Genomic DNA, 19,157 nt, shown 5'->3' on the forward strand with positions numbered 1-19,157 from the left:
AGAACGGAAAATGAGAGACGTGACAGAGGGTCATTTAGGCAAGCAGAAATCTTTTAGTAACTTAACCTCTACCTTCTATCAGAGGAGTCGGGCTTAGGCATCTGAACAATGCGATTCACCCAAGTCTCTGGTATATCGAAAAGTAGTGATAAAGGTCTTTTACCATTTACTGAACGACCTAAAGGTTAAAGCCGGGGTAAAATAAATGATATTAATAATAATAATTCTGCTTGCTTAAGTGACCCTCTGTCACGTCTCTCCTTTTCCGTTCTATATATTCACATCCTTGCTCTCTCTTGAGTACTATCATTCTATAACAGTACACTAGTATTTGCAAAAATTCATGTTCTTGGTAGCGAAAAACCATTCGAACACCGGAATCTGATTTTACAAATTATGAACTAACTAATATGACCACCTAACATCAAGAAGTAGCTGTTCTCGAGATATTTGAACGTGAAGTAAAATTTCTGTTTAATTGTTCAGTTTGAAAAAGTTTTAGGGAATTCTATGTTGACAAATTTTTCGCCGAACCCATTTCGGAACAGGTAGCACCCTCTCAGATCACAATGAAACTTTCTAGGCATGCAGACTTTGTCACGAAAAATAGCTTTGCAGAATTTGTTTTATCTAGACTGTCTTTTGAAAAGGGCTAAACTTTTTGTACCATTATTTCAAATAACGTATTGAAAAATAATAAATTTTACAATAAAGTGTAGTACTAGTGATTTTCACAAAATTAGTCCAATTTTTGAATAGAAATAAAAGAAAAATCTTATTGGAGTCCTACACAGAGTTACCATATTTACAGATTTTTCTGTAAAACCGCTGATTTTTTGTTTATTTTGCCACACAGATTCTGTGTCACAGAACACAGATTTTATCAATATTCCCAGATTTCTACAGTTTTTTTATGAATATTTCATAAAAATGGCAGATTTTCAAAAATTTTCAACAGATTTTCACAGATCATGATCGAAAATATGCAATACAGATGGTTAACAGATTTTCCAGATTGAAACACAGATTTTAAGATGGCAACTCTAATCCTACACTGATAAAAATCTGTTTTAAGGTGACCGTGGACAAGAGCCAAGGAAAATAAATGTAAAAGTATTGGCGAAACAATACTTTTTCATATAGTAATAGTATTTGTGAGTAGAGAGGAATGAAATAATAATATTTGTGTGCTGAAAGGAACAGTTGCCAGTACAAAATGTAAACATTGAAACTATTCAAATCACCTAGCAGAACAGAATGGACTTATCTCATCCTTATGCTCATTCTGGAGTTAACAAATTGCAATCATGCGACCAAAAGAATATAATGATTGTGCCAAGGAAAATAGTTAACTGTTTGCCTTCGCTTGGTTCTTGGCATTTTTCTTACATTACAAAGTAAAAAGGAAGCGGTTATATTGATGAATTAGGTATAGTAACACGAAATCAGAACAAACTCTGTTGCAATGGCTTTTTATATTAATTTTAATTTTTTAATATGGAGCTCCCATGTTCAAAAAAATACAAACCAACAAATTCTACATTTTCCATTTTGTCGACAACATCATCGTTTTCGGATGGGAAAGCAACCTCACCCAGAGAACAGTCAAGTGGCACATAACGAGAGGGCTTGATGTCAAATCGGCTATCTATTCTATTTTGCTATTGATTTTTGCGAATGAGCGCTGCTTTCCTCTTCTTAGATGGACGAGGTATTTTGAAAAGATTGCAATACTTGAACTGTTTGTTTATTTTTGCATTCTATAGCGACGGTAAATAAGACAACAGGGTTGCGAATAACTTGGAGGGGAAGCAATGTTTGAAATGAAAATAAGGGAAATGTTATCTTTTTTTTTAAAAATATTGAAATTTCAGATGGTGACGTACGCAAGTAGTTTTGATCCATAGTTTTAATTATATCAATGTGCGACTAATTGAAAATAATGTCATTTTTAGTGCATTGTAAGTTTTTTCTCTAATTATGTATGGCATCACTGCCAATATAAAAGGGTGGTATTACCAATACTCGCTTCCATACTCACCTTAAATACTTATAGTCGATTTTTAAAACAAAACGCTGTTTTTGATTTGGATGAAATATTGTCCCAAGATAGATAATTACGTTTATCCAGAGCAACATGGGCACTTTTGAAAAAAAAATGTTATTCTGATAAAATAAACCAAAATGAAGGCCAAATGACACCTAATTTGGGAGAGGATTCTGTCAAATTAAGAAACTAGGAATATTTTTACGAATCGAAAATTTTATTTGAGAGATATAAAGAATTGTATTTGAGAGATATAAACATATCTTTAAATGTATATTACAGTACTATTTTAATTTTTGGTTTGTTCTAAGGATAGAGAAATAGTGCTGACAAATCATACAAAAAATTGATGTTGTTGAACAAATTAGGTAAATTTTCGAATAAAATATTGGAACAAAAAATACTAATAAAATATTGGAACAAAAAAGTCCTACTCTGATATTAAACTACTTAAAAATTTTAAAGTTCATTTACGAAAAAAGCCACTTTTGAATTTGATGAAACTTGTCTCAAAATAGTTCCCCACAAATCGTCCATATACGGTAGGATGGGAACTATCAAAGAATAAACTCTTCTTGTCCAGTTTGAAACTTTTGCCTCCCAAACTTCCATTTACGTTATAATCAGGACTTCGTAAATCGAATTATGACGTAAAAAAGTTTACGTTATTTGAAAATTTCAACGTAAAAAAAGTTTTCTCTATGTATGTATTTTATTGGACATGTATAATATAATGGATAACTATAAAATAAAAATTATTAGTATTTGCAGGAAAAGGATGTTCTAGGTCGCATCAATTTCCAAGATGGCGACTTCCGGTTCATCAATATTCGTGAAAAACCATCAGAATATGGGTATTTTCGGAACGGGTTTGATGAGTACATGTCGGAAAACGATCCTTGAGCTGGCTCTGAATCCCAAGATGGCGACTTCTGGTTTATTGATATTCCTTGAAAACCCTTACAATATGAGTATTTTCGAAACGGGTTTGATGAGTAGATGTAGGAATACGATGTTTGAGGTCGTTCTGAAATCTGACGGCTTCCGGTTATTCCTTGAAATGCCTTACTATTTTTGTCGATATTTTCGAATTGCTCGAATACCTTAACAATATGCATATTTTCGGAACGGTTTTCATTAGTAAGAGTTTACATTTTTGAAGCAGTAGCCAAATATCGGCGAAAGATCTAAATTATAGCCGGATTTAGTAGAAAAAAGATTAAAATACCAGACAAATCAGTTTCAGATTATCAAGACTGTTGGAACTGCTGAACAAGTGCCATAATAAAGTGAAACTCTGGATATAAAAAACTGGAGCAGAAGGCTATGCCATCTTGGAATTCAGAACCACCTCAAACATCGTTTTCCAAGATTCATTCATCAACCCGTTCCGAAAATACCTATACTGTGAGGGTTTTCAAGGAATATTAATAAACCGGAAGTCGCCATCTTGGAATTCAGAATCACCTCAAACATCGTTTTCCGACATCTACTCATCAAACCCGTTCCGAAAATACCCATATTGTAGTAATTTGCATGGAATATAGTAGGTTCGTAAAAAAAGGTTCACGTTATTTGGGATTTTGTTCGTAAAAAGAGGTAACCTAAAAAAAAATTGCGTAAACGGAGGTTTGAGTGTATCTGAAATAGAATATTTTGTGAGATCTCCTTACAGAATGAGCTTTATTGGATTCTTGGATGATTATGACTTATAGTTTAGTTTAGTTATTGATTAAGAGACACTGAAAAAAAAACAATTTGGATGAGAAAAAGATCTTGTGAGAAGCACCTTTTATCTCTTTTAAGAGCACATCTTGCAATGAATTAACGGTTGGAAAGGAAAATAATTACCTACATTCGGTTAAAATTTTATTGAAGTAAAAAATGGTGTTTATTTTTGTAAATCAGTATTTAATTTTAAATTTTTTTTTTCAATATAGGACAGAATTTCAGTATTTTCGTTTTGTGAAAATGTTCAATACAACAGATTTTTGAACTATAACAATTTGCACAAAAATTGATAAACACTGCCTAGATAAATTTTTGAAAAACTAAATATGCAGTGGCGTATTGTAACAAAGTCCACATGTCTAGAAAGTTTCTTTAAAATCTGAGAGTGTGCAGTCAATTCCGAATACAATTGGGCGGGAAATCTGTCTATTATGACGTATTTTCAAGCAGTGTGTAGGCAAATGGAATGTAGTACCCCAAGGCTTGTAGGCAGTGTTTTTGATGACGTCCACGATATCGCATATCTCTCTTGAAGGGAAACCAGGTTTTCTAGTTTATTAATGCGAATATAGATATATCACAACAATGCAGATATTTACAGATTTCAAAGAATTTGGAGATATTTTGAGAGTTTTCGATTTTTTTACAGACATTTTGCCGGTGCAGACGTTGAGCGTCCGGTCTTAAGACATTGAAAAAATTTTCCTGGCATCACTATTAATTTTGACACATGCCAAGACCTTTGCAATACTTACCACACTTTCCTCTTAGAGAAAAACGTTCAACGGTGGTCCTTCATTGGTCCAATACGTTGGATCATTGGTCCAGTGAGAGTCCAATCAATCGTTCAACGGGAGGCCAACACGGGACCTTCGTTTGCCAATTTTGAAACAGACCGTTGAACCAAATGCCATTTTTTTCGTTCAACAAACCCGACAGACAGAGGTCCATTGTTGAGCCATTTTTAACATGAGGAGTTGGAGCCCCGTTGGACTAGTTTTATTGCAGAATTTCTGAAGTTTTTTCCACTTATTTGTTTAAACTAACAATACATACCTGCACAATACTTCTACTTCACGTAGAATAACAACCAATTTTCTTTCTATGTAAAGGTAACACTTAATTTTCACACTATTTTTGCAAGAGAAAAAACAACAACAAACCGTTCCAGCAGATTGAACGAATATGTCGTTAAACAAGCGCTCGAAGACCAACAAAATTGAACGGCCTGCTGAGAGGGTTATGGGGAGGTGAACATATGCTTCTTCAAGGGAGCAGTTTGTCATCACGATTATAGGAATAAGTAAACAAACAGTTTCAGTATCATTCTTTCACAAGTATTATCTCTCTGTGAATTCCCTTTATTTACCATAGTCGTCTGGTTGTTTTTTTTTTTGCTCTAATCATAATTGAACGTCGTCGATTTTTGTTTGTTTGTTTGTGTGTGTATGTGTTTAGTGACTGTTTTACTTAATTTTTTTCATTTTTTTGGTTGTTCGTCTAAAATTTACTCTAAGTAACATATTCTGTCCTTTCTTTCTCCTACGTGTTTTTTTTCTCTTTCTTTCATTTCTTCGAATCATTCCAGTATCGGATTGGAAAAAAAACGCCTGACTTCAAATTACCTTTCCTTCTTTCCCCATGCTACGACGCGTTTATATGCATACTTTATTACAACACTATATTTACACTAGGAATCTGGTAGATGACGGTTTGCACTCTATAGTTCAACACCGGATTGATTTTGTGGACTTTGATTTTGCCAAATTTCATCTAAAATGTGTGTGATTTTTTTTCTTCTTTCTTCTGCTCGTCTGTGTGTAAGTGTCATTTTTGTTCTCGAATTTTACTGCTGTGTTGTTGTAGTTAATAATTTAGTGCTAGTTTCTTACACATAATGCTTCCTCTCAATATTTCCAGTTATCTTTTATTTATGCGCTGTTTTTCTTCAGTTTTCTTATTACAAAAGATAGATTTTCAAATAACTAACGAGTTTTATGTCGCGCGGAGTTTAGTTTTTAAACTATGTCTTATGAGTTTACGAAAAAATTCTTCTACATTCGTAGCAGTGTGGGCGTTGTTGGTTTCATGTGTATGGAGATGTGTACTAGAGTGTAGAGTGTAGCTAAATGTTCGATGATTAATGTTTGACTGATTAAAAAACGAGCGAGTTACGTGAGAATGAATTCGTTGATTTGAAAAATCAATCTCGGGAAAAATTGGGCCACGAAACAACTAATCGGTTTCTATGCCATGGCTTTGATTATATAAGTTTCCTGGAATAATGAGCATACTAAGTAATATCGTTTTCATTGTTTCACCTAAGTTTGTAATAATATTGTTTAATAATACAGATTCAGTTTTTCGTTTTGAACGACGCTGGCGCGCGTGTGTGTGTTTGTCTTTGTATGTCCCGTTGTAATAGGATAGGAGTGCGGTCTTTTTTTTTTGTTTTGGTATATGTGTATGAGTGTCTCCGTGCGGTTCACTATCATATTCAACAAAGAACGAACCCACGAGCTACGGTTTTTTTTATTTTCTGAGGAATTAAAAACAACGTATTCCTATTGTGTACTGAGATGGTTTCCAAAAAAGATGGTGCTCTTTTGCGTTTCCCCGTTTTACAAATCTAAACCGGTAGATACGGTTGATCTATTGATTTCCTTAAAATCTGAAACTTAGCAATTAAATACGATAAATTATTAGAACAAACGTTACAGTCTTTGGATGTACAATATCATTTTTTTTCTCATCAATGTTAGTTTTCTTAAGACATAAATAAATTACCTTAAAAACACACAGGTGCTTTTACGACTCATATGACTAATTTTTTTGTTGTCTCCAATTTACCCCTCCGTTCTAAAGTTGTTGTATTGCATAAAATCTCGCAATAAATTTCGGCCCTCGGAATTGTTTGCTGTATATTTGATTTACTTAGCTTAAGATTTTCTTGACTTTTAGCAGATGATACACTAATTGTTAGTTTTATGTTACAAACTAGTTTTACGATGTTCTCGGTTTCGTGTGTATTAGTTGCATTTTCTCCTAGATCGTAGATGGCCATGAAAACGTTCGTCTCGTGCTTCCTGAACGCGAGAGCGTGGGGCGCGCTTTACTTTGTTTTGTGTCTGTGTATCATGTGTATTTAGTTTCGTAGGCTCACTATGTTTTATAAAAACAATTGCTTCCGTTTTTCCTACTAAAAAACTTTTACTTACTTAAGTCAAAACAGGAACAGTGTAATGCTGTGTTCGATAAAATCAAGGTAAAAATGGTGCTGGCTATTTTTACAAACTAAAATAACAAAATTGCAATATGCACGTTAAAATCTTCAAACAAAAAATTTTTTTTTTCAATGGTTCGAAGGTACGTCAGTTTTCCTTCGTTTGCGGAATTCGAAACGAAAGGGTTGAATTCATTTACTTCTTATCCGTACGTGATGTGTGAGTCCCGATTGTAACTGTGTATAACGTGTAAAACTGTGTTTGTTTTGTTTCCTTTTTTTACGAGTGTATAACCATAAGTGTATATGAGCCCTAATTTTCTCGAAGAAAAAATCCGAACGAGAATTTCACTCATAGAAAACTCGTTGATATAGATATAGTTTAATCATCGGAATAGTTATGAAGCTCTGAACGGGTGAGCTTTCTCCTCTATCGAATTCCTAACTCCTTACGAGGGGATGCATAGGAAGAACTCATTGTCCGTACTTGTCTTCGGATTTACTAACATCATCCCTTAAAGCAGTGTAGTGTCTCAAAAATTCCCTCACCTTTTACTCAACTTGTTTCGTTTCATTTTCCCTTTGAGATTAAAAATTAAACTTTGGTTCATCTTCTTTCTTCTTTCCCCTGTCTGCTAGTTATTTTTTCCACTTGTTTCTAAGATTGCATGATGTAACTGAAAAATGTGCTAAAATAATTTGTACCTAACCTGTTTGTTTCCTCTAATTCGCACTCCCATGGTCAGGGTCACCCTGTTCTTGGTAGCATCCTTCCGGGGGAATCCACAAGCTAGTGTTGTGGGTGGGATAACCTCCCACAGGAACAAACATCCGCGAAATGATAATGACAATGGCGGCGATACTGGTGAGATGTTCTTGTTTTCTGTTTCAGTGTTGTTTTCTTTCATCGGTTTCCTTGGCCATCAGGTTGTGACCGTCGGTGTCGCTTAGTGCAGCTCGTCCAGCTCGGTGGGATGATGTTCACCGTACATATTGGCCAGTTTGTCAAACCGGGGCCCCCAAGCGTCCAAATAGTCGAACTCCTGCACTTCCTCGTCGGTTCCTGTGGGAAAGAGTAGAAACGGTAGATTTTCTTTTTTAGTTTTCTTCGGTAAACGGTAGGGTACAAAACACTTTCTCGAACAAATGTTCGTGATTTGTTCTATTTGTAAACTGTAATGTCTGAACATTAAGTTTTCCGATAACCTAAGCTTGTTTCGTTGGTGAATAATTGTGCAATAATAATCAACATAAATAGAGAGACTGTGTGCGGAGATTACCATCATTTCTACACGGGCAAAATTCCGATTCAAGAAATGAGCAAAATGAGTCATGATTTGTGAAAAAGAGTGTATTTTCATGTTACGATAATACACCATGATTAAAAGTTCTCGGATCATGGACTGATTTCGTTGAAATTTAGCGTAACGCATTTGACGTTGTTGGGTATAACTTCAGGCGTGTTTCTGCAACGATGGTAATCTTTGCAACATAAATTCAGGCGTTATGTTTTAAAATATTGCTACAGTTTCGATTTTTTGATTCTGAATTTGAATTCGTCCATTTCTCCAGTTTTGATTTTTTAATTCAGAATTTGAAACACAAACGAACGTGTGAATCAAACCTCTTTAAAAGATACTCTATATAGAATTCTTGCAAATACCGCGGATAGGTTTTTCCTTTTTTGTTTTCAAAACATCGTTTGCAAAATCGTCTTATTTGAAATATTTAGGCTTGTGTTCTCATATCTATGAAACAATAAATAAATATATCTCGGAATATTATTTTAACAACAGTCACATCGAATATGCAAGAATACATTCAGATATATTCATACAAAATGTAAAACTTATGATGTCAATTTTAGGTTCATTATCTTTATGTTGTTAATTCTTTGTCAACTAGTGGGTAAACCAACACAATTATAAAATGAATATGCCTCAGGATCAAGTACAAATTTTCAGTAGTTCTTGCTTTTCAATGTCTGCTCTTGTCTTACCATTCATCTAACAATCTATCACATCACTTGATGTAGAGGGTTCAATGTGATATCCGGATAGTAAATTGGAGTTACGAGCTTTAAAAGAAATATAATCCTCAAGTAACGCATTTTCGGATTAATTTTCATGGGAGAAGACGTTTTGCTCAGGGTTTCATGAGAAGTAAAAGAGATTGGTTTCATGACTTTCTAATCATGACAGCAGTAACGGATTTCTTTCCGTGTAAGTCCAAAGACCCTAATTAATTTATCAACTCGTTATCCATCTGTTGGTTCTTGTGTATAATTGAAATCCAAAATTCACACGGATGAACGGAAGTGTTATTCTGCACGCTTCAAACTGAATAAACAATGCATGGGATGATGTTCGAATAGTTGAAGCAGAAGATTATGACAAAATGTTTACAGGATGGATTATTGATTGTAAGTTATCAAATAGCTGCATCACTCAACGTATGATAGAAGATTGACGGGATTCAAGCAGGATCAGACGAATCTATTCCAATAATAGAACCATGTGGAAATCCATGCCTGGGCAGGATATTATATCAAAGATAAATAATACGCTATTTGCACATCAGACGCCTTCAGTTTTCATGAGCAAGAAATAAATTACCATTTAGAGAGCTCTCGTTAGAATGTAATCGTTCAATGTAATATAGTTTTTATTTCGCCTAAATTTGTTCTTCGTTTTGTCTTCGATTTATATGTCAAATTAAGCTGCAATTGTCACTCATCAGTTCAATCTAAATTTCAGGCTATTTCGTCGAAGAGCAATGCATCTTTGGTAGAGTATAAATCTGCGTAACAGTTTATGTTGTACTAAGTGGCAACGGCAGTTAAACTAGAGCTGCTATTGTACTGATGAGTCGAAGTTGAAATGTGAAGGAAATTGGAAGTAAAATAAAACTAGTTTGCTGAAGTCTTTCTTATATCACTTATGTTTTCATTAAAATTACTGCTTTTCTTTGAATTTTGAGTAAAACAAGAAAGATTTCATGAGCACAAACTAGAACAACCATTTCAATTTGCAAACAGTTCCGAGCCAATTTTAAAAGAATTCTTGAGATTTTGCATTATCAGATCCGTTGGATCCGGACAAAAATTCAATAGCAGATTGCGGACCATAAGACATTTTGTGAAAATCGGTTTAACATTTGGTAAGACACACAGAATTTGTGAATTTACATTTATTTTCATGCACATATTTGCAGCAGGTAATTGAATTGAATGTTACATTACAAAACTAAGCGATTTGTAAATATACAACATTGTTCGATGAAAAAGTAAAGGCATTTCAATGTAATTTTACATCAATCATGGTTTTAAATCGGATTTTCGTTTCAACTGATGTCTGTTTAATAGTACGATTGGTTTACATGTCGTGTAAGTTTCATCTTTTCTTTCTGTGCAATGAACTAAATTCCGTTTTTGAAGTTTTTGACCAGCAACTGACTACACCTACAAATCGAAAATATTTTGAGCCAAATTTAAATGAATTTTTCCGCTGTTTTGCATTTTAGTTCTGAATGATGGGTACCAATTTAAAATACACTTCACCCTGTAGTTCCGGAACCGGAAACCAAATAAAACTCTTCATCAACTTCACAATCTCTTTCAATTGAATCTAAGTTTGGTGAAAGTTAAGTGAAAATTGGTTCAATCGTTTTTGAGATATTGCAGTGATTTCTGGTTTGGAATATACGACCACTTTTTCCGGAACCGGGATTTGTTACAGCCGAAATCAATGTATTAGGTCAACAACCATCTGCCCGACCAAAAAATTTACCCAGCTAGTTGAAAGTTTTTCTTTCGACTTCTCAGAATCGTGTATAGATAAAGCTCGTATTCGTACAGTATTTTACAGTATTGTTCAGTATTTTTGACCCAAATACTGCATACTGTTTTTTACCCTTAAATGTACTGTAAATTTGTACTGTAATTCCCATTAAAATGGTAATTTTTCATGTCAATATTTCATACAGAATTTGAAATCTTTAACTCATTTGAGCCTTCGTAGTTGGTGTCGATTTTTTTTCGCCGGAAGTAATTTTTTTTTTGTTCCAGAGTTTTTGTGTTGTAGAAGATATTCCCTGTAAAAAATCATGTGTTGATGAGTGTTTACAGTTAATTATGTTATGGCCTCGCAAACAAAGGGGTGGGACGAAAATGGCCACTAGCCTAGTTTTGATACTGGTTCAATCACTCCTCATGTTCATTCCGATATAACAGAAGAATTGCACATTATATTCATATAAAACTTTCTGATATAGATTCTCAGTACCGAACTCCTCCATTCGGTAATCGTAGGTGGGGTACTAAACCAGGGATGCCAGGTCATTTTTTCAAAAATCTGTGATCAAGCCAAAAACCTGTCTGTGCAAAATCTGTGCACGTTCCCCCGTTTCCATAATAACTGATCGGAATCATTTTGCTGAGCAAAAAAAAAAGGTCTCACTATTTCCTACCGCTCTGTAATTTTTGGTGCTAAATTTCAAAAATCTGTAATCGATTTCAGAATCTGTGTAAATCTGTGACCATTTTCAGAAATTTTTGAAAATCTGTGCCTTTTTTTTAAATCTGAGCAAAAGGTTGAAAATCTGTGAAACACAGATTGATCTGTGAACCTGGCATCCCTGTACTAAACAAAATGATGTGGTGTCGACTAATGAGACGGCTATTGATACAACTATTGAACGAATGCAGTGTTCATGTAAAATACAATGGACACAATATTTAAAAGAATGGTAACTTGAACTGTGCAAGAATTACTCATTTTATCTTTCGGTTTTTTATCAAATATCAAACTAACTAGAGATTGTGAGAGAAGAAAGAAAGAATATGAAAAATGTAGAGCCATAGTACTCAAGGAAGAGTAAGGATTTGAAGATATTGTGCGGAAATCGACGTAACAAGGTTCATTTAAGTAAGAAGAAGGTTTCACGCATATAAACTTTTACCTTCTACCAGAGGAGTCGAACTTAGCGATGCGAATCATCCGAGTCTCTGATATGTCAGGAATTTACTGAATAATTACTGACTGACCAGAAGTCATAAATTAAAAGTTAAAAAAAGTTTTATCGCTAAATTGTTAATCGAAAATTGTTCCTGTGATTGTCACGCTACGAACATTCATCAAACACGGCTAAATAATATCACCAGACTAGCGAGAAGTGACGGATTACAAGTCGAGGGCAGCTTTTGTAAACTTGCGGAATCAATTTAAAGTAGTCATCTTAGTTATTTTTGCTTTACTTTTTATCCCAGCGATCGATGCATTTTGCGTAACAAAAGTTTTCAACATATTCACAATATTTTTTGATGAATTCATCGCAGCCAAGCAATCAGTAAAATAATGGAAAGATACATTAACAGCATAAGACGTTTGACAATTCTACTGTCCGAAAACATAAATTAAAAAAAAATTCGGGTGAGACGAAGTTCGACGGGTCAGCTAGTTGTTAGATAAAATGCGTATTGCAAAATGCACTGTTTATTCAAAATCGATGTAATTGTAATAATTGATTGTATTTTTTTGATTTTTGCACAAAATGTACTGTTTTCCGTAAAAAAAAACGAGCGCTATGTATAGAATACAGTCTTGAAATTGAAATTTTTATTCATATTACCCTGTACTCCCGAAACCAGAAGTCTTATTCCGATCAAATTCAAAAAGATTCTATGGGATTTTGAAAACTTACATTTGAATCTAAGTTTGTAAAAACTGATTCCGCGGTCTCCGAGAAATCTGAGCACACTGAGCACATTTAATTTTTCTGCACATTTCATCCCATTACTCATTATCTTCCATAACATCATCACCCACGGAGGACCGCTCCAGTCGAAAACCAGCATGCGGGCCACCCGCCGGGTTTACGTAGTCTGAAGGTGTTTCCCGCGGATCCACAAAGAATGCGGCCAGCATAGATATTTACCAACGCCATCTGGAAGACTCATGCAATATTCAATTCATCGACCACGGCCGATCGCCAGCTGAAAGCTGGATTTTCGAGAACCCGAGATGACATAGTCTAATGATACTATTCTAGTTTTGAGTTAGTCGTTAATTAAGATTAGAAAATACCCTTGCCATCTTAGAGCTTAAGCAGTGTGCCTAAAATTATAATACATTATTAAATAAAAAAAATCCCATTACTTCGGAGCCGAAAGTTGAATCCGGATGAACATTATTTGCAGGCTATAGGACCCTTTATTTGAACTTAAATTCAATGAAATCGGTGTGGTGGTTTTTGAGAAAATCGATTGCACATTTTCCAATCTCTTTAAATATTTTACCTCGTTACTCTCGAACCGAAAGTTTGATCCGGATGAAATGCAATAGCAGGTAATGTTTATGAAAATATGAGTAACTAATTTTTTTTTTCTAGATTTATTCCCTCTATTTCAAGTCATATAATGATATAACCTTACGAGGAATGTTGCTGCTCATTATGGAAGAATTTTTAATACAAAAACTGAACATTTCTTCAAATAAACAGCAGAAAAAGTGATCCTCAACACTATAAAAATGTAGTCTGAAAAAAAATTACTTTGATTTGTATTTCTTGCTACATTCTTATTATAACTAGTTATCAAATCAAAATGTTGCATGAATATTAATCTACGTATCAAAATCCATAAATTTACTTGTGGTAACCTATTTTCTAGAAGCAGTCTATATTCCATTTACAATAACTTTGCTCGTATATGTAGATTTATTAAAAAGGCATTTCAACGAAAACCTGGATTTTTCGAATTTCATGTCTGTATATTATATTATATTATATTATATTATATTACATTCTCGATTCTCATTGAAAAAAGAGAGAGTATAATTGCCAATGTCACTCTTTCCTCTATGACGAGACGAAACCAAACTAACGCCTTCAGGGAGCATCAGCAGAATCTCAATTCTCATTCTTTTATCGATGTATTGAAAATGAGTGACGAATGACTATAAAGAGGGACCAGGGCCGGTGAAACATGTTAAGCCCAGGTGGGTAGTTTTTCGATTTTTCAACAATATTTTTTTTTATTCAATAATATAATATATTTTTAGGCACACTGCTTAAATATTTTGTTCCGTTATTAAATTGCATGAAACGTGTAAGTTCGAAGCTTGAAGCATTTTCGGTATTTTGTTTTAAAACGAAATTGCACATTTAAGGATTAAATACGCCACGGAACTACTGTGGGGTTGTTCGAACTGTTGACATAGGACTCCCCAACTAGATTCAAAATCACTGCCATTATTTGTTTTGAGTATTTGTCTTGTTCCGAATAAACTTATTTGTGTGTGCGAATTTTCGAAATTAATTCTTTGAGAATTTTAGTTACTCTGACCGTTAAGTTCGTTGGGGCTGATGATGGAAGGTGCTGAATTTGCGCATGTCATCCTGCCGATTTTCGATCAAAATATGTCTCGTGCGAAGCGAACGGCGCATAAAACAAATCCATAAACAGTCCAGTCGCTGATGTGCATAACACATTGTGCAAAAAGTCCCAAGACTGACCCAAATGTCAAACTTACCTCATTTTTCGAAAGAACTAACCTTCAGATGTCAAATTTTCACCTTGATCTCACCGTGGCGTTACTTGTTCACTTATGAAAAAATGGAAATAACGAGTTCTGTATGCTGATAAAGCAACGGTTTGAGAGGTTTTACCCGCACTCAGATCCATTGAAAAGAAAGATTTGTGTGTATTCTGATTTCAAACGGGACCAAATGATGCAATCGTCAGAAAAAGTCAAGCAAGTTTTGATAATCGCGATGAATAAACGCAAAATTGAAGTTCGTAAAATTAAATATGCTGAAATGGTTAAGACATTAACTGGAAGCGCTTTTATGATCTTACGCGAAAATCTGGGCTTATAAAAGGTTTTTTTTCAATCGAACAAAAGCAACAACGCATTAACGATCCAGAGAGCTGTTTGGCACTGTTATGACGCAATAAAAAGGATATCTTTCGTTTGTATGAAACAGTGAACGAAACTTGGATCCACCATTTTTCTCCGGAGTCATATTAGCATTCATACGGAGAAAGTCATCCGAAAATGTAACAGATAGCTGGAACAATCATGGCGTCAGTTTTCAGATACTCGAGGTATAATAAACATTGACTATAGTGAAAAAGAAAGCACCATCTAAAGTGATTAATACATTGAATTATTAATGTGTTTGTAATGCAACATCGAAAAAACCATTTTTAACCAAGACAATGCTCCGTGCCACAAGTCAATGAAACTAATGGCCAAATTGAACGGATTGGTCTTCGTTCTGTTTCCTCACCCACCATATTCTCAATAACCTAGCTCCCAGCGACTACTTGTCCTACGAAGGCCCGACGGGTGGCCCGCAAGCTGGTCATCGACTGAAGCGGTCTTCCGTAAGCGGTGATGGTGATGTTTCGGAAGAGGAACGTACTCATTGAAGAGCAGAAATATCACGAAAACCGGGCAAATCCTGATAAAATGTTTTGGGAAACAAGAAAAATTAGACATGGTTCGTTACACATTGAAGTTTCAATCACCAATTATCTAAAATATATAGATTTATCTACTCGAATCGTTGCGTAAAAATATATCCAAGCAGTATGTGTAATGATATCTAAAATCAGTTGAAAAATAGTTGAGATGTAAATGTTCAAACCATTGTTTGTACAGTTTTATTTACTGTATTTTGAACTTGCACCTCGATATAGCAAACAAGCACGCAAAGACCGAAATAAGCTTTTTGGCGAAAAAATTAGTTGATTTGCTGATTTTAGTTAGTTATTTTTTAGGACAACTAAAAAATTCTCATATTTGCTAATTCAGATTTGTTATTTTTGAACCCCTTAATAATGCTAAAAAGTTGGTTGAATTTGCTAATTTTTCAGTTGATTTTGCAACATTTACATGCTGTCATTTCTTAGCAAAGACACGTTCCACTTTCATTCAACTAATATTTTTAACAAAATCAGCAAAACTATGGTTGATTTTAACAAATAATTATTGTTGATTTCAATAAAAAATGTTGTTGAATTAAGTGATATTGTTGTTAATTTCAATGAAAATTGACAGTTAATAATAACAATAAACCTTCTTGAGTTAAGTAAAATATATACTGATTCCAACGAATACGAACTGTTAATTTTAGCTACAGCCAAAACGAGTCTAATTAATTAATTTATTTTAATTGGAATTGTCAGTTGATTTGATCAATAAACTTTCTTGAGTTTAATAAATTTATTTCTGTTTATAATGTGAATAATTGATTTTGCACTATAAACTAATAGCTGCTTTCCTAAGTTTGTAAAAGGCCTCTTAACAAAAGAAACAATACATATGGGTACGGTCCTGATTATAACTCATTTCATCTAATTTGTTGAATTCTTATGCACTGTAAAAATGATTTGCTTCTCCAAAGTAACATTTTGTTTGTTCATTGTAAACTCTCACTTACAATCACGAAGCTTAATTACAAACGATCTGCTTTGGTTAGGCACGGAATGTAATGAATGGCCAATGAAAATGTCTTACCATTTCGGATAGTAGCTCTTTGATTCATGTGTCCTACTCTATTGTTGTAGATGCTGCTTGTAACATCACGGTAAATTTTCCAAATGACCGTACAGGGAAGTGTCAGTTTCGATTTGTTTACTTTCTTTTCTGATTATTGAGCGACTAAACGAGTATATTTTCGTTTATTTACATGTACTAAGCGGAAACTAAAGCATTCAGATGTCGTCTCATACAAAAAGTTCAGAGATAGAAGTCGAAATGGCAAAGCAAGCATAGAATATGCAATAAACATGTACTTTCGCACTGGTCACAGAAATGATTGTTAGTTAATCTTTTAATAATTCACTGATAGCTGAAAGCACTCCACAAATAAACTTAAACCAAGCAACTTTACAGCAGTTTTACATATAGGTCAGTTAGAAATTTCAAAATCTGTATATAAAATGTATCAAAACAATTTCAACAAGATTATCCTGTTTGTTTTTCAACGAATTGTGTTGCTTTGACACTTCTCATGAGTTTTTGACTAATAAACTTGTTAATAAAACCAATTGCATTCTTGTTTTCTTTGTGCTGTCTCTCTGCAGTGATGATGACAGCCAAACAGCGTCAAACTATTTGATTTTAACAACAAAATTAGTTGACAACGAGAATTTCGTGTGGGATTGAAATGTTGCTGGTTTGTGTCCAGGATTTTCGCCATCTAAATATATTTGCTAAAAACAAGAACTTTTTTCAAGAAAATAATAATTTTGGCAGTTTTGATGTTAAAATCAACTAATTCAAAAACAGTAATACGAATTAGGCGCAAAGCTAATTTCGGTCGTTCCGTGAGGACGTAGCCCTACGTCAAAAGATTTTGAGTAATTATATTTTTTATCGGTACTTTCCTATACACGAGTGATTAATTGATCAGATGCTTAAGCTCGTCTCCTCTGTTTGGAAAAAAGTAAAAGTTAAGTTACTAAAAGATTTCTGCTTACTCAAATGATCCTTGTCACATCTTACCTTTCTGCTGTATATCTTCACACCATTACTCTACTAGCTGAGTAACATATTAGGGTTCTATAATTTTGATTTTATTTATTATTCCGAGTTACATTAAAAACATTCTTATTGTAATAAATAATACTTATTCTTAAACTTTCGATATTCATGAACAATACTTATACACGGAACGACCGAAATTAGCTCTGCGCCTAATTCGTATTACTGTTTTTGAATTAGTTGATTTTAACAACAAAATTTCCAAAATAACTATAAAATTAGTTAAAATTGAGAATTTACTTTGCTGAAAAAACTCTTATTTTTAGAGAATGTGTTTAGTTGGCGAATATTCTGGACACAAACCAGCAATATTTCAATCCAACACGAAATTCTCATTGACAACTAATTTCGTTATTGAAAAATCAAAAAATTTGTTTCTATTTATTTATCACTGTCATTACTGAAGGACAGCACAAAGAAAACAAAAATGAAATTGGTTTTATTAACAAGTTTATTAGCCAAAAACTCATGAGAAGTGTCAAAGCAAAACAATCCATTAAAAAGCTAAAGAGGACAGTCTTGTTGAAACTGCTTGCAAATTGTTTAGATGTTTTACGCATGTGTTACGATATATCCATATATAAATTTCTAAATCGATATGTAAAAATGACATAAACTGTCAGTGGAAAGTGTAATTATGCAGAATTTGTGCGCATTTGAAGCAACTGTGGGTAATAATGTTTTTACGCGAAACAGTGAAGTGAGTTTCGAATGTTGCACTCTAATTGTACACGCCAAATGATGTTTTTTGTATCTTCTAACATTCCGGGCTACACCGTTCGGTGTAGTACTTGTATTCGGTTTTTATTTTCTGAGTGCTCAAAGTTTCCAGTGAGAGAGTCGATTTCGCGAAGTCAAATGAAGAGAACAGCGATTTAGAAGAAAAATTTCAAATTTTCGTTTATTGCTTTTTCTCCAATACAACATCGTATTTATACCTGCCAATATAGAAAAGATAACCGCGACTGAAATTTTTTTCGACAGTAGTGTGCCATCTAGTGGCTAGTAGTCATTACGGTGTTAACATTTTTTCGGTGACAGAGCGCCATATAGCTGCAAATTGCAGAAACCAATTCAACCATTTATGTTGGTTGAAAACAACGTTTTATTTCTCTTATTCAACTAAAAAATTAGTTGAATGGATATGAAGTGTGCCTTAGCTAAGAAATGACAGCACGTTTAATTGGTGAATTCAACTAAAAAAATAGCCATTTCAACAAATATTTTATTATTATTAAGGGAACTAGAATTAGAAAATCTAAATTAGCAAAAGTAAGATTTTTTTAGTTGTCTCAAAAAATAACTAACTAAAATCAGAAAATCAACTAATTTTTTCGCCAAAATGCTGATTTCGGTTTTTCCGTGTATTACCATTGTTTTTCGTTAGAAATTCCAGGTGGGTAATTACCTACCTTTGGAATTTTCAGGTGTGTAGTACTACCCACCGTACCCACCTCTTTCACCGGCCCTGAGAGGGACTAAAATATGACAAATCGAAAGAATTACATCCCAGAACCTATTTGGAAACCAAAATAACTACAAATTCGAGCGGTAACAGTTAAAAGTCATTGTGAAACCTTTTCTGTCATTTTCGATTCTCAAAGCT

At 33.9% G+C, this 19,157-nt stretch overlaps 1 protein-coding gene across 1 annotated transcript in view; it reads right to left on the bottom strand.

Moving 5' to 3' along the window:
• Window positions 1-5,160: 5,160 nt before the first annotated feature.
• LOC131431099 (neural-cadherin) overlaps window positions 5,161-19,157 on the bottom strand; it is a 126,609-nt gene continuing 112,612 nt past the window's right edge. The window contains exon 12 of the mRNA XM_058596597.1: window positions 5,161-8,064. Coding sequence (XP_058452580.1) covers window positions 7,949-8,064 — 116 coding nt within the window. The 3' untranslated portion in view covers window positions 5,161-7,948. The remainder of the gene's footprint in view (window positions 8,065-19,157) is intronic.

The sequence above is a fragment of the Malaya genurostris genome, chromosome 2, assembly GCF_030247185.1.
Source record: "Malaya genurostris strain Urasoe2022 chromosome 2, Malgen_1.1, whole genome shotgun sequence".
Classification (NCBI taxonomy): domain Eukaryota; kingdom Metazoa; phylum Arthropoda; class Insecta; order Diptera; family Culicidae; genus Malaya; species Malaya genurostris.